At 38.0% G+C, this 13583-nt stretch overlaps 4 protein-coding genes and 1 pseudogene across 5 annotated transcripts; 2 read left to right on the top strand and 3 right to left on the bottom strand.

The window, feature by feature from the left end:
- Positions 7-997, bottom strand: LOC104705163 (annotated as a pseudogene).
- Positions 2242-3270, bottom strand: LOC104705153 (putative F-box protein At3g17620). Its single transcript, XM_010421134.1, has one exon. It carries the CDS (start codon positions 3268-3270, stop codon positions 2242-2244), a length of 1029 nt encoding a protein of 342 aa, XP_010419436.1.
- On the top strand, positions 3815-4894 carry LOC104781720 (GATA transcription factor 17-like). Its single transcript, XM_010506454.2, has 2 exons — positions 3815-4117; positions 4352-4894. The coding sequence occupies exons 1-2, from the start codon at positions 3923-3925 to the stop codon at positions 4736-4738; spliced, it is 582 nt and encodes a 193-aa protein (XP_010504756.1). The 5' UTR covers positions 3815-3922; the 3' UTR covers positions 4739-4894.
- Positions 6276-8999, top strand: LOC104781712 (COBRA-like protein 8). The gene is made up of 2 exons (XM_010506445.1): positions 6276-7039; positions 7364-8999. Exons 1-2 carry the CDS (start codon positions 6499-6501, stop codon positions 8782-8784), a joined length of 1962 nt encoding a protein of 653 aa, XP_010504747.1. The 5' UTR covers positions 6276-6498; the 3' UTR covers positions 8785-8999.
- Positions 9123-12555, bottom strand: LOC104781695 (two-component response regulator ARR1). 2 transcript variants are annotated; one of them, XM_010506426.2, is made up of 6 exons: positions 12357-12555; positions 11581-11733; positions 11043-11477; positions 10886-10962; positions 9650-10801; positions 9123-9376 (listed from the first exon to the last, which is right to left on the bottom strand). In XM_010506426.2, the coding sequence occupies exons 1-6, from the start codon at positions 12553-12555 to the stop codon at positions 9308-9310; spliced, it is 2085 nt and encodes a 694-aa protein (XP_010504728.1). In that variant the 3' UTR covers positions 9123-9307. The 2 variants fall into 2 exon arrangements, with proteins under 2 accessions (XP_010504728.1, XP_010504735.1); XM_010506433.2 differs by lacking the exon at positions 12357-12555 and adding an exon at positions 11865-12134.

Raw genomic sequence — 13583 nt, 5'->3', positions numbered from 1 at the left:
TTTTTGATTCTCTTTGTCTGTATCAAAAAGCACAGCGGCTTTTATCTCCTCGTCAACGAAGAAACTCCAACGTGTAATATGTTTAGACAGAACACCAATGAGTGGTTCCATGTCCACTACTACGAGCAACTTTCTCCACGACACATCATTGGGCTCAATCGTGTTAGTAATCCATATCTCCATATTACAAAAATACCAGTGCACAAATAATACCGCAAGTTGCTCTTCTCTAACACTAGAGAGAACCGCAAACTCTCTACTACGAGAGCGAAACGGCACAGGCAGCAGGTCCAAATCTCTCTCTTGTAAAATCAAAACAAATCACGTATTCACCCATTCTTTCTTCTGGAGTGTACCAATAAGTATTTCCATTCACAGAGACACCACCGTGTCTATAAACATTTGTCGCCCAATCAGAAGCGACATTAAGAACCCTCCATGAATTAGATTCTAACTCATAGACTTCGTACTCAAGAGTGCTACCAGCAATAGTAGGAATAGGATCCACACAACTCAAAAGTTTGTAGCTGCGGCAGGAGTTTCTCGTCTCGTATCCAATAGCATACATATCAGGTATGTGACGAGTTCAAGGTTCGATCCAACGACTTTGCCCCCAATATGGATTCCAAACCACAAACCTAGTGAAGTCTTTTGTGATGATGGATGCCAATAAACCACCGCAATGATAGACTTCAAACGCATGCATTAGGTTAATAAGTTCACCTTTACACTCTATAGATGATTCAACGTCTCTTTCCTTGTGAATTCCATGGAGATCGATGCTCATCAAACAAAACTTAAAATCCATCACTATGACCACCATAAACTCCCTAGCAGCTTTCACTTGAACGAGGTGCTTCTTTGTAAAGCTTTCTTCTTCGGATAAAGTATTCCATTGTTTGCAAGTCAATCGTACTGATCTCATAGATTGCACTGGAACCCTAGCGAGTATCTCTTCCAGCAACTCCTTTGGAAGTTCGGACATGTTCTTCGTCATTGTTTCAGCTCGCAAGCAAGGATCAATGTAATAGGAATTTTAGGGAAGAAATAAGTTAGGTTATACAATTACAGTAAAACGTCTATAAATTAATAATGTTAGACATTGAAAGTCTAATTTATAGAAGTTTTATTTCATTGATAAATTAATAATTATTAGTTTATAGAGAGAATTTCTTAATTTGTATTAGATTTATTATTATAAATAATAATATTTTTATAGAATCAGTTACAAGAAATATAACAATTATCATGGTTTGAAGAGAAAACTAAAAGTTATGATATAGTAAAAATGTTAGAAATGAGCTATAGAAAAAATTAATGTTTACATATATATATATATATTGTATAATTATTAATTTCTATGAATGATGTGACCATAGATTATAAAGAATTTTCAAAAAAAATATTATCTTATTATATTATCTAATTATGTCCGAAATTACATTAGCCTAATTTGGGACCAGAAAAATTTATTAATTTGTAAAGATTATTAATTTATAGAGATTTTACTGTATCTATTAATTAGAGGAGGATACAAAGAAAGATTATGATCACATCCAAATCTATGAATTAATGTTTACCAAAAACTATGACTCTTTTGGCGACTTAAAATTCTATATGCAAGATCACAAAATAAGTCTTACAAGGTACAAGGCATGCTACCTAGGCAATTAATCAAGACTCAAAGGAGAAAGACGAACAAAAATAGAAAAATAATTTGTGTAAATAAGAACAGGTGCTCATCCATCCAAACCTCGGAGTGGCAAGTAAGGTCTCAATTGCACACTAAACATGCTTCACAACAACAAAAATAACTTTTGAAGTATCTATACAGTTTGCTCCCTAATGCCATGGGCTAATATTGTACCCTGACCGTGTAAGGTTATGGAAACGATAATCCTTTTGCCAGATATTGACATGAGAAATGAGTTTCTTGTAGTAACCTCAAACTAGTCGTCTTACTCAGTTCCTTGTACTGGCCATCAAATTTTTGAATAATATTATACTTAGTACTGTAGATATATCCTTGGTTTTAAGAAGTTAACAATTGACTTATTAGTGCATATGGCATACAATGTAAGATGAGAAACAAAGTTAACAATTGAATTTTATTAATCTTGTTCGAAGAAGATCACAAACCAAAAACAAAGCAAGATCTAGTATTATTAAATATGCAAGTAAACGGAGTTATCAATAGTGTGTTTTAATTTTTTCCCCCTTTGCCTGGTGGTGCAGAGATTGCTAGATTTGCACTGAACTTGGAATATAAGAGCACACAAATGGAGACCAATAAAGTTTGTCTACAGTTTTTCCCAGATCCACTGTTCCATAGCATCCATTCTCTCCAAATATAAAAGCTGCGTGCTCCTTCCCTTTGCTGTTATCAAAAACCACAGCTACTTTCTTCTTCTCGTCGACGAGGAAATACCCATTTTTAATGTCAAGTTCACGTTCAGCTCGTGGATATAGATCCACAGCCACTTCTAAGAACAACTTGTCCCACGATACTTCATTGGGTGCAATCTTATTAGTAATCCAAATCTTCATCCTTAACCTAGCCCAGGCCCAGTGCTGACATAACACGGCAAGTTGCTCTTCTCTAACAGTAGAGAGAGTCACAATACAGTCTTCATTACTCTGAAACGGAAAAGGCATAAGCGGTCCAAATCTTTCTCTTGTAAAATCAAAACAGAACAAGAATTCTCTCGCCTTTCTATTGAATTCTTCTCCTCGATAAATATGCCAATAAGAATTACCTTTCACAGAGATGCCATTATGATGAAACCATGTTTCCCATATGGTTGGCTTGACATCTAGAACCCTCCATGTATTAGAGTCTAACTCATAGATTTCGTACCCACCATATTTGTTATATCTCAAAACTTTGTACTTGCGGCACGAGTTTCTCGTCTCGTATCCAATAGCATACCAAGGAAAGCTCAATCCGTCACGACTTATCAGTTCGATCCTCCGAGATTGCTCTGTATAAGGGTTCCAAACCACGAGGCTAGTATAGTCATCTCTGGTACATAACAATAACCCTGAACAATGACATACTCCTGTTATACCGACTCGATCATATGAATCGTTGTGAAGGTTAGTAAGTTGACCTTTATGCTTTATAGATGATTTAATAATAACCTGGTTTTGAATTCCATGGAGGTTGACACTCATTAGATAAAGTCTAAAATCCTTAATCATGACCACCAGAAACTCTCTTTCGCTTGATGTAGCTTCTTGAGCTAAGGCGTTTATTTGTAAACCCCTCATCTTTGGATAACTTGTTCCACGCTTTGCAGATATATCGTACTACTCTCAAAGATTCTTTAGGAAGTTTAGAGAATATCTCCTCAAATAAATCCCTTGGAAGATTGGATATCTTCGTCATTGTCATTGTCTCAGCAAAGGATCGATGTTGTACAAGTTAGGGTTTTTAGAAAGAGTTTTATACATAAGTCAATTCAAATAAGTTTAAGGTTACATACCAATCTCTCATCTATGTCTTGTGGTCATGGGCTTGGACTATCAAATTAAGCCCAATAATTTTGGCGTATTTATTAAAAATGCGGCGCCACTTTGAATCTTGTTTGAATGGTTTTTTTTTTAAAACCAAAATTAAAAATTAAAATCTTCCCTCGTTATTTCCTTTTTTTTTTAATTCAGACTCTAGTTTAGATTTTTTTTTCTGTGGTTGGCGGGTGGTACAAAAGTAATAAAAGCTCCCGCTCGAGGGTATAATAGTAACTTCAACTAACCCGAAATACTAGGGTTTCTCCGCCCCCCCCCCCGCCTTCCTCCCACACAATTATAAAATACCTCTCCGTTTGTTTTATCAGTTGCCTCTCTCATCCCCTCGCCGTCTCTCTCTCTCTCTTACTCTTATAATCAAAACTTATTAGCGATCATTTCCTTATTTTTGAAGATGTCTGAGAGATCGGAAGAAACCAAAACAAAACTCGACTCTGCCGGAGAGTTATCCGATGTTGATAACGAGAACTGCAGTAGCAGTGGAAGTGGCGGCGGCGGTAGTAGTAGTTCCGGTGATACTAAGCGTACTTGCGTTGATTGCGGAACTATCCGTACTCCTCTTTGGCGTGGTGGCCCTGCCGGTCCAAAGGTTAGCCCCCTTTTTCAATTTCAATCCTTCTTCTCTGAGTTTCCGATTTTAGTAGATCTGTTCAGCAGATCGCTATAAGATCATCTTAGTATGATCCGATCTATGCTTATGGTTGGTTTGATCGTTTCCTAAAGCTAGTTTGAAGCAATTTGGTGTAGTAGGAACTGATCTCTTCACATTTGAAATTGGCGATCTAATAGATTTGCTTTTTGTTGATTTGTGAAATATGCACAGTCATTGTGCAATGCTTGTGGGATCAAGAGTAGGAAGAAGAGACAAGCGGCACTTGGGGTGAGATCAGAAGAGAAGAAGAAGATTAAAAAAAGCAATCAGATCAGTAGTAATGATCTAAACCTTGAAGATCGAAACGTTAAGAAGAGCAACAAAGATGAGGATGAGGATGATGATCATAAGTCTAGCAATCATAGCAAGACTACTACTAGTAGTAGCAGTAACAACAATGATAACAAAGGAGTGAGTAAATTTTTGGATTTAGGGTTTAAAGTTCCGGTGATGAAGAGATCAGCGGTTGAGAAGAAGAGACTATGGAGGAAACTCGGTGAGGAAGAGAGAGCTGCCGTGCTTCTCATGGCGCTTTCTTGTAGCTCTGTTTACGCCTAAACCGGTTCTTGTTTTGGGTTATTAGGAAATAATAATAATTAAGTGAGAGCGATTTTGAATTAACTTTTAATTAGATAGAGAGAGAGATATAATATGTATGAAATGAATGTGTAAAAGTTCCCTAGTGATGTTTTTTTTTCTTTCTTTTTGGTTTCACTAATGTGTTATGTGGTTCATTCTCTTAATGAATTCAAACATTATTAACAAAAACACTTTGTTTTGGTTGTATTAATCATTGAATATGCACACCAACAATGAGGAGTTTGGTCGTAATTTGTCTGGTGCGTCAATGTACCTTTTTATATGGGCCTGACTAGCCCAGGGAATTGGGCTTTGTTGGGAGAATCGAGGCGCGTGGTTTTAGTTGTCCTGTCTCCATCAACGCCCCCTTTTTTTTTGTTTTTTGGTCCATTGAAGACGTATTTGATTTGAATTTTTAAAATTATGTTTCCTTCCTTTTGTGCAAAATTCAAATTTCAAATTTTGTACGGTTTGAGATTTTTAAAAAAATATCTTCAAATTTCGATTTTTTTCCATTGTGATTGAAATTGTTTTGGTAACTATGTAATAGTGAAACTGTAAATTGTCACCCTAGTGAATATTTTTTTCTTTGTTATCTTTTATTTTATTAGTATGTACTATGTAATATGATTTAACCTTAACGATCGATTTCTAGGTTTCGTCGTAAATCTAAGTGGTTATTTCCAATTACGTAAATCAAATAGTTCAAACTCCGTAGCATTTCCAATTTTTATAGGAATAAGTCATCATATATAAAATATTATCAATGAATTATGAAATTACAAAAATCTAAAATGGTGGCGAAACAATAATTTTTAATTTAAAATTAGACACCGTGGTGGTCAAATGGGGCAAGTGCCTAGGTGAAAACCACGGGAGAAGGATTCAAGTAAACGGGTCAGGCGAGTTGACACCTCAGGCTCAGACCGACCTCGCTCGCTCAACGGGAATTTCTTTGACCATTTCTGTTTTCACCCTTATATTACCCAGTTTCTTCAATTTAGGCCCTGTACATTTTATAAACTGACTATTTAATACTAATCTTCAGGGAAAGGTTGAAAATGTCATTAATCAAAGCATATCTCATTTTGGTTTTAACTTATGGTAGTATATTTTTTATACATAAATTAAATCATTGTTATGGAAATCAAATACTAATTATTATTACATTTATAAGAAAGAAATCTTTTATGTCGATATGTTCATAATCAACTTTTATTAAATTTGGAAACGCGTTTTCCTTTTTCTTTACCAAAATCACGCAAAATCTTCATAATATATATATATATATATCCTTCTCAATACATCCAAACATTTCCATAAGACACTCTTACAAAAAGATACTTTTTTGTCAAAAATAAATCATTTAAGCAAACATTGTATAAGCTACGCTTGATATCAGTGTAATCTACACATATTACATAACTATACGTCTATACCCGAGTTGCACTTTTGATTGATTAGAAAAAATACATGGTTCATCTTGTAATTTTTATAACATTTGTTTGTGTAACCCTTATTTTATTTACTTGAACAAAAAAACTAATGAGACCAAACCAAGCAAGCAAGTTTCAACGCGCACATAACTCTCTTTTCATTACAGCGTCTAACTAAGGTGTTCTGTTTCTTTAACGCGGTCTCTTTATCTCTTCAAAAAATATAAAGCTCCAATTTTTTTCTTTTCTGAATTTTCAAAAAGACGAGGTTAGTGTTTGTGAGTAAAGAGATTAAGACTCATCATGGGTTTAACTCCAAATTTCATTTCGTGGATTCTATTGTTATCTCTCTTCACGACGATTCCACTAACGTCGTCTCAGCCCCAAGCTCCTCCGCCGCTTTCTCCAGACGCCAATCTCTGCAACGGCGTGTTCGTTTCCTACGTTTACTCAACCGGCACCAAGATTAAACCTAACGACACGAAGAACCAGCCGTACCGGTTCGAGTCAGCGATCACGGTGCTCAACAACGGACGCGACGAGCTTAAATCATGGCGTGTCTTCGTCAAATTCGCCCACCGCGAGATTCTCGTTTCGGCCACCAACGCCGTTCTCTCCGACGGTTCTAGCCTCCCGGTTAGCGTCGAGAACGGGACGATCTTCTCCGGGTTTCCTTCAGCGGATTTGAAGTCGGCGATTATGACGGCGGGTGACGTCGCTCAGATGGAAGCACGTGTCGAGCTCGTGGGTACTCAGTTTGGAGTTGCGCCGCCGAGAGTTCCGCTTCCCAAGAACATCACTCTTGTTAACGATGGATGGTCTTGTCCCAAACCCACTCAACGAGGTAAACAGATTTTGTTTTGCGTTTGACTGTTCAAGAAAATTTCAAGAATTGTTGCGTGTTGAACGTTTTTGGATGTTGTGTGATCTTGAATTTGTTATTTTCATTACGCAAGCATTAGAAAGAGTGAAAAATTGGAGGAACGGTCACAGTGGTTGGTTCTTAATAGTTATTTAATCATTCACTCGTTGAAAAAGTCTTATCTCTAATCTCTTGGTTGAAGTAGTCTTCATTAGCAAATTCAGATTTTAGACCTTATAGTTACTTAAGAAACAATCTACTTGCTTGGCTTTTCTGAAGGCATAAGTGTTCTATTGTTTTTTACAGGTGGGAATGTTCTGGAAATATGTTGCACGCCAAATCCGAACATTACAACAGCCAAAATTGGTGAAAAGTTCCTTCCTAGGCAAGAAGGAGATCTAACCATAATGTACGATGTGATCAAACCATATCAGTCGAGTTACTTGACGCAGGTCACGATCGAGAATCATAACCCGCTCGGTCGGCTTGACAATTGGGATCTGAGTTTCGCCTGGATGAAAGATGAGTTTATCTTCACAACCAGAGGAGCTTATCCGAGTGTTGTCGATTCATCGGAATGCATCAGTGGTCCGCAAGCAAAATACTATAAAGAAATTGACTTCTCCAACGTCTTGAGCTGTGCAAGAAGGCCACATATCATAGACCTCCCTCTCACTAAATATAACGATACCCTTATGGGACGTATACCGTTTTGCTGCAGAAACGGAACGATTCTTCCACGGTCCATGGATCCAGAGAAGTCCAAATCAGTTTTTCAAATGCAAGTTTACAAGATGCCTCCGGATCTCAACATCTCAGCTATAACGCCTCCACAGAACTGGCAAATTAAAGGTAACATTAACCCTGATTACAAATGTGGCCCTCCTGTTCGAGTCAGCTCGAGCCAGTTCCCTGATCCAAGCGGTTTGCCTTCAAACCGGACTGCGTTTGCTAGCTGGCAAGTCGTATGTAACATCACTCAGCCAGCTACTCCTAAATGCTGTGTCTCATTCTCTTCTTACTTCAATGACTCGATCATCCCTTGTAAAACTTGCGCTTGTGGAGGTTGTTCTAGCAACAGAGTGGCGCGTACTTGCAGCGCAAACTCTCCAGCTCTACTTCTTCCAATTCAGGCTCTTCTTATTCCGTTTGAGAACAGAACCAAACTTACCACTGCTTGGGCAGATATAAAACGACGCGAGCTCCCGAACCCTTTGCCTTGTGGAGATAACTGTGGAGTCACCATAAACTGGCATCTAGCTACAGACTATCGAGGAGGATGGACTGCTCGAGTCACACTCTTCAACTGGGGGGAAACTGATTTTGCAGATTGGTTTACTGCGGTTGAACTGAAAAAAGCTGTACCGGGTGTTCAGAAAGCTTACTCCTTCAACGGAACTACCATACCTATCAACGGCAAGAACACCACTGTTTTAATGGAAGGGCTTCCTGGACTGAACTATCTTATGGCAGAGAGTGACGGGAAAAACCCGGATAAGGACTTTAGGGTACCAGGGAAACAGCAGTCTGTTATGTCCTTTACCAAGAAACTAACTCCTGGAATCAAAGTTGGTTCCGGAGATGGGTTTCCGACCAAAGTGTACTTCAACGGCCAGGAATGTTCACTCCCTTCTGTACTGCCCACGAACAACAGTCAAAGGAGACATATGTCCACCTTTGTTCTCATGGTGTTACCATTTTTGGCTCTAATGTTTCTGCGGATTTAAGAGTTCCTTGATGGACAATACACAGGTTTCTTGATTCTTTCTAACCAGATATGTTACAAAAATAGTCAGAGTGGTGCTTTGTGCAGCGTGTGATTCTTTGCATTTCTTATGATCAGTTTTTGGTAATCAGTGTATGTATACACACATTGAATAGACAAAACTCCTTGTGCTTTAATATTTTTAGTCCGGTTTAAGTCTTGATCTTGAATTCTTGATAGGATCCTATTATAGCATTGATCCAAGTTCACTTTCAAAAATACTTACAAGACGTCTTATTACCCAAGTTAAAAAAAAAAAAATCAAAACCCTAAACAACCTCAGTAGATAAATGAGGAACATAAAAAAATCGCCAATGTATAATTAAAACCTAGCATAAATAATAATTTCTGTATATAATCTGCCATCTAAAATTTCATGCAGACTATACATATCAAACAAATTTTAAGTAGAAGTAGATGGTCGTGTAAATGATACAATACAAATCCCCGATAGTCCCTTCGGTTTACCGGCTTTTCAAATCCAATCAAACCGGAATGTTATCGATCGAGTATGCGTCGAAGTCGAATTCACCATCAACCGGTGCAATCCCTTCCTGTATCAACACAAGATTGTGTTTCCAGTTCTGTTAAGCCAACGTTTAAACCGTAACTGGTCTTTGTTCGTTGATACAAGTCAATGTTCTTGGATTAGTTACTTTTTGGAATTTTCTTGTTTAATTACTTAGTAGTGGTAGTTTACGTAATTATGAAAGACATGTGACCAATGGTGAGAAAGCGTTTGAGAACTGTTATATATTTGGTTTTCAAACGCGTGCTTGAGCGATCAGATTATGCTTCTATATAAGAGAAAAAAAATCAAATCAAACCTGCTTAAGAAGTGCGCTCATAAGATCTTCTTGATTACTGTACTGCTCGTGAAACGCCATTGCAGCTGAATCCGCCGCCACTCTCTCAGATTTCACCCTCACTGAACCGCTGTTTCCGTCTGCATACACCTGATGGTGCGGAACCATTCCCGGATGTGGCTGTTGCTGGTGGTTCCGGACATGCTCGGTGGCTGCAGAAGTTGTGTTGTTGTTTCTTGACATGGATGAAGAAGAGTAAGCTTCTGAATTTGAAAACGCAGCTGATTCTGCGTCTTGGTGAGAATCAAAGGCTATTCCAATATTCCTTAGATCCCAATCGTTCTGTCTTGTGGTGAACATGTCGTAGCTTGGGGTAGCGAAACCAGCTTCAGAGCTGTTAACCTCTTCCTGGTAAGAATTTGTTTTCCTAACTGGAACTGCTGATAAGCCTGGTGCACTTGCTAGCGGGAAACTGTTCACGGGGAGTTCTGTTTGGAAGTTGTTATACGCCAATGAGCTTGATGAGTGTTGTGTTGTTAGGTGGTTGGTGTAACCTGTTGGTAACACTCGGCTGCTCTCGGGGATATTGTTCCTTCCAGAGAAACCACTTCTCTCGGGAATGCGGTTTGATAACATTGGCTGCCTAATGGATGACTGCGACGAGGTTAGCATTGGCGGTGGTCCACGGGGCAATGACTGCATCAGCATTCCACTGTTTTGAACACTATGTCCAGCTCTAACAGCAGCGATCTGTTGTTGAATGCTCATTCTATTACCCAAAGGAAGCTGTTGTTGTAAACCTGTCGGGACACCGTGAAGTAAATTCATCTGAGGTTGTTGCTGTTGGGGTTGTTGTTGCCCATGATGATGCCCAATCCCTTCTCCGAATCTTGTTTTCGAGTTTTCAAAGCTGAAGATACTTCTCTCGTCCACAATAGAGGAAACTGGCAATCCTGACTTAGAGACCATTGTAGGCCGGCCTAAACCAGCTGCTTGAAGCTGTGCAAGGCTCTGAGCAGGTAGCTGACCTGTGACGGCTAACGCTTGAAGATCAAACCCGTTTAATGTTGAAAGAGGGCCAAAGCTTGCGTCTTGACCCGTCATAAACGAGTTGTTTAGATTGCCTTGGTGGTGAGATACTCCCCCAAGCCGTCTTAAATATATCCGATATTTCTGCAAGTCCATACTAAGTTGTTAAAGAACAGCCATGCAAATCAAATGGCTTATTCCTTTTATCCGATATAAGACTTATTATACCTGGAGGTGACTGGCTACGTTTTCTCGGGTTAGTCCAGGAACATTCATCAGCTCTAAGATCTTCTTAGGAACCGCCTCTGCGCCATACAAGACCAATTAGACTCTAAGCATAATAATCACCACAAATGCAAAATGTAAAGAAGCTTTAAGTCTTTACTTTCAACGCCGAGCTGATTAACAGCAGCAACAAACTGCTGATGCAACTCAACAGACCAGACGACACGCGGTTTCTTCAAATTAGACGCATCTTCGTCTTTATCGTCACCTTGCTCTTCCCCATCCTCGTCTTTCCGCTTCCGTGAGTTGCTCCTCCAGTTGTTCCCTTCGTTAACAGAGGACGAGTTATCGTCCACTGCATCCTCACCACCAGAAATAGCTGCATTACCTCCTCTGTGTTGCTGCAGGTGCCTATCCCCTGTCTCCTCAATGCTCCCAGAATGTTCTGGTACGCTCCACTCGCTCCTCCTCTTCCGAACGACATGCTGCCATATGTTCTTGAGTGCCTCCATTCGTACTGGTTTGATTAGGTAGTCAACGGCACCATGCGTCACTCCCTTGAGAACCACACTCTTTGAATCATCCGCAGACATCACTGAGTGAATATCAGAAAACAAGATCAGTAATTGCATCCATAACTGTTCAAGAATCTACAGAAAGATTCAAACTTTGAGATTAAAGGGAATAATGGAACGTACTAATAACAGGTAAGTCCATCTCAAGACCAACATGTTCAAGGAGCTTGAAGCCGTCCATGTCAGGCATATGAACATCACTGATGACTATATCAAATCCATGTTTGTTCTTCCGGAGCAGAGACAATGCCAGCTCTGCCCTGTTGCATTTCGTTACTGCATGTCAGAGAAATAAAAAAACTCAGCCAATAGTGTTTCCATATCCAAAGAGTTAAAAAGAAAAGACATAGATTTAACACCAAAGACAGATCAAAGAGAGACAGAACTGTAGATAGATAAAGTCCTACCAAAAGATGTCTTGAAATTGACATTTAACCAAAAAACTCAAGTCAAAGATCAGAGAGACTCAGATTTGAATCCATTTAAAGCCTTTCAATTATTCATATATACAAACACGATGGATCTCACAACTTATTGTAATTTGCTAAAAAAAGGTTATCTAGAGAGAAGAGAGTGAATCTTGAAACCAGATCATATAGTGCGATCTTAAATCAAGATGAATACTGTATGTGAATCTTAATTAAAAGAGCAACAACAAAAAAAAAAAAAAAATTAGCTCCAATTTAAATTTCTATTTTAGGGAGAGCAAAGTTAGTCAACCACCGAAATGAAAAACCATAATTATTACTCAAAATAAACCATAATTTTTACGAGAGAAAGAATGGACCACAAAAAATAAATAAACCCCATCATTGGAGGAAGAGGAGGAGAGAGACCTCCTCATAGAAACTATATCGTTAAACAAAGAGAAGATCTTGTTGTGTTTTTTGGATTCGAACCTTCGTAAAGACAAGACATAAGCATCCTCTCTAAGATCATGAGACAAGTAGGGTCATCGTCAACTACAAGAACTCGAAGACCAGATGGAAACATCTCAACGACGGTCTCACCACCACCACCACCGCCACCGACTTGATTTCTACCGGAACTAGACCCACCAGCCGATCCGAGTCCTCTTCCGTGACTCGGATTCATCATATCTCTCTCCAACCCACCCAAACAAAAAAAAAAAGAAGAATATATACCAAGAAAGAAAGAAATAAGGGAATAATTATTCGATTTTTTAGTTGAATTTGAGAGAATAAGAAAAATTGGAAGACGATGAGAGTAGTGTGAGAATATGAATTTGGGGGTAAAAGAAAAAGAAAGAGAGAGAGATGGTGAGATGAGACTTAGGGAGTTGAAGAAGAAGACATGGCTTGTCTCACCTTAGAGCTCTATTCCTCTGTTTTTTTAATCAGACAGACAGAGTAAAGCTATATTACATATTATTATATTAATTAATTAATTAAAAAAAAAAAAAGAGGAAGAAAAAAACAAAAGATGTGGTTTTATTATATATAGTCATTCATATAATTACTTTACATATATATAAATTGTATTCCTATATGCAGAGCCTTTCATCATTTCTACATTTAGACCATTTATTTCTAAGAGTTTCACTTTAAATCCCACTTTCTTTTATATTCTCAAAATTTTTCGCAGATTAGAGATGTCTATTAGAAAGTACAAACAAACCAAAAAAAATAACCTTTGGGGTGTCAAGAAATATGGGATGTTGTTGTTGAATTTAGCTAAAAAAATCTTGGCTATTTTGTTAAGTAGTGAGATGTTGGGGTTGAAATTATCAATTCATTAAAACTATAGGGGTAAAAGAAAATTTTAATATAATTGGAAGATAGTGGGACCATAGACCCTTGATGCGTGGATCCAGCTCATAATTATTAAAAGAAACAAAAATTAAATTATCTCGTTTAGGTAAAGTTGTAAACTCAAACCTTAAAAAAAAAAGATTTTCATTATTATTGTTATTTCCTAATCTGTTGTTTTTAGTTTCCATTTTTCTACAAATGTTAAAGTTTTTTGTTTCTACATTCTACAAATTCGAATAAAGGAATTTGCCCAAAACAATACTTTACAATTTGAGAGAGAGAGGGAGAGAGGTTGAAGAAGAAGTTTGACTTAAACTAAGCCTTTGAATTTTTTTTTTTTTTTTTTTTTTTTTT

The sequence above is a fragment of the Camelina sativa genome, chromosome 1 (genome assembly GCF_000633955.1).
Source record: "Camelina sativa cultivar DH55 chromosome 1, Cs, whole genome shotgun sequence".
Classification (NCBI taxonomy): Eukaryota; Viridiplantae; Streptophyta; class Magnoliopsida; order Brassicales; family Brassicaceae; genus Camelina; species Camelina sativa.
The sequence above is the reverse complement of the archived record's forward strand: the minus strand, read 5'-3'. Positions and strand labels throughout refer to the sequence as shown.

What these genes read in the sequence shown, in the direction of transcription:
- LOC104705153 (XM_010421134.1), bottom strand. Translation starts at nt 3,270, where the DNA reads ATGAGGGGTTTACAAATAAACGCCTTAGCTCAAGAAGCTACATCAAGC.
- LOC104781695 (XM_010506426.2), bottom strand. Translation starts at nt 12,555, where the DNA reads ATGATGAATCCGAGTCACGGAAGAGGACTCGGATCGGCTGGTGGGTCT. An exon ending in TAATCAGCTCGGCGTTGAAA is followed by an intron (nt 10,963 to 11,042) that starts GTAAAGACTTAA and finishes TGTATGGCGCAG; the next exon opens with AGGCGGTTCCTAAGAAGATC. An exon ending in TGAGCGCACTTCTTAAGCAG is followed by an intron (nt 9,377 to 9,649) that starts GTTTGATTTGAT and finishes GTGTTGATACAG; the next exon opens with GAAGGGATTGCACCGGTTGA.
- LOC104781720 (XM_010506454.2), top strand. Translation starts at nt 3,923, where the DNA reads ATGTCTGAGAGATCGGAAGAAACCAAAACAAAACTCGACTCTGCCGGA. An exon ending in GTGGCCCTGCCGGTCCAAAG is followed by an intron (nt 4,118 to 4,351) that starts GTTAGCCCCCTT and finishes AAATATGCACAG; the next exon opens with TCATTGTGCAATGCTTGTGG.
- LOC104781712 (XM_010506445.1), top strand. Translation starts at nt 6,499, where the DNA reads ATGGGTTTAACTCCAAATTTCATTTCGTGGATTCTATTGTTATCTCTC. An exon ending in TCCCAAACCCACTCAACGAG is followed by an intron (nt 7,040 to 7,363) that starts GTAAACAGATTT and finishes TGTTTTTTACAG; the next exon opens with GTGGGAATGTTCTGGAAATA.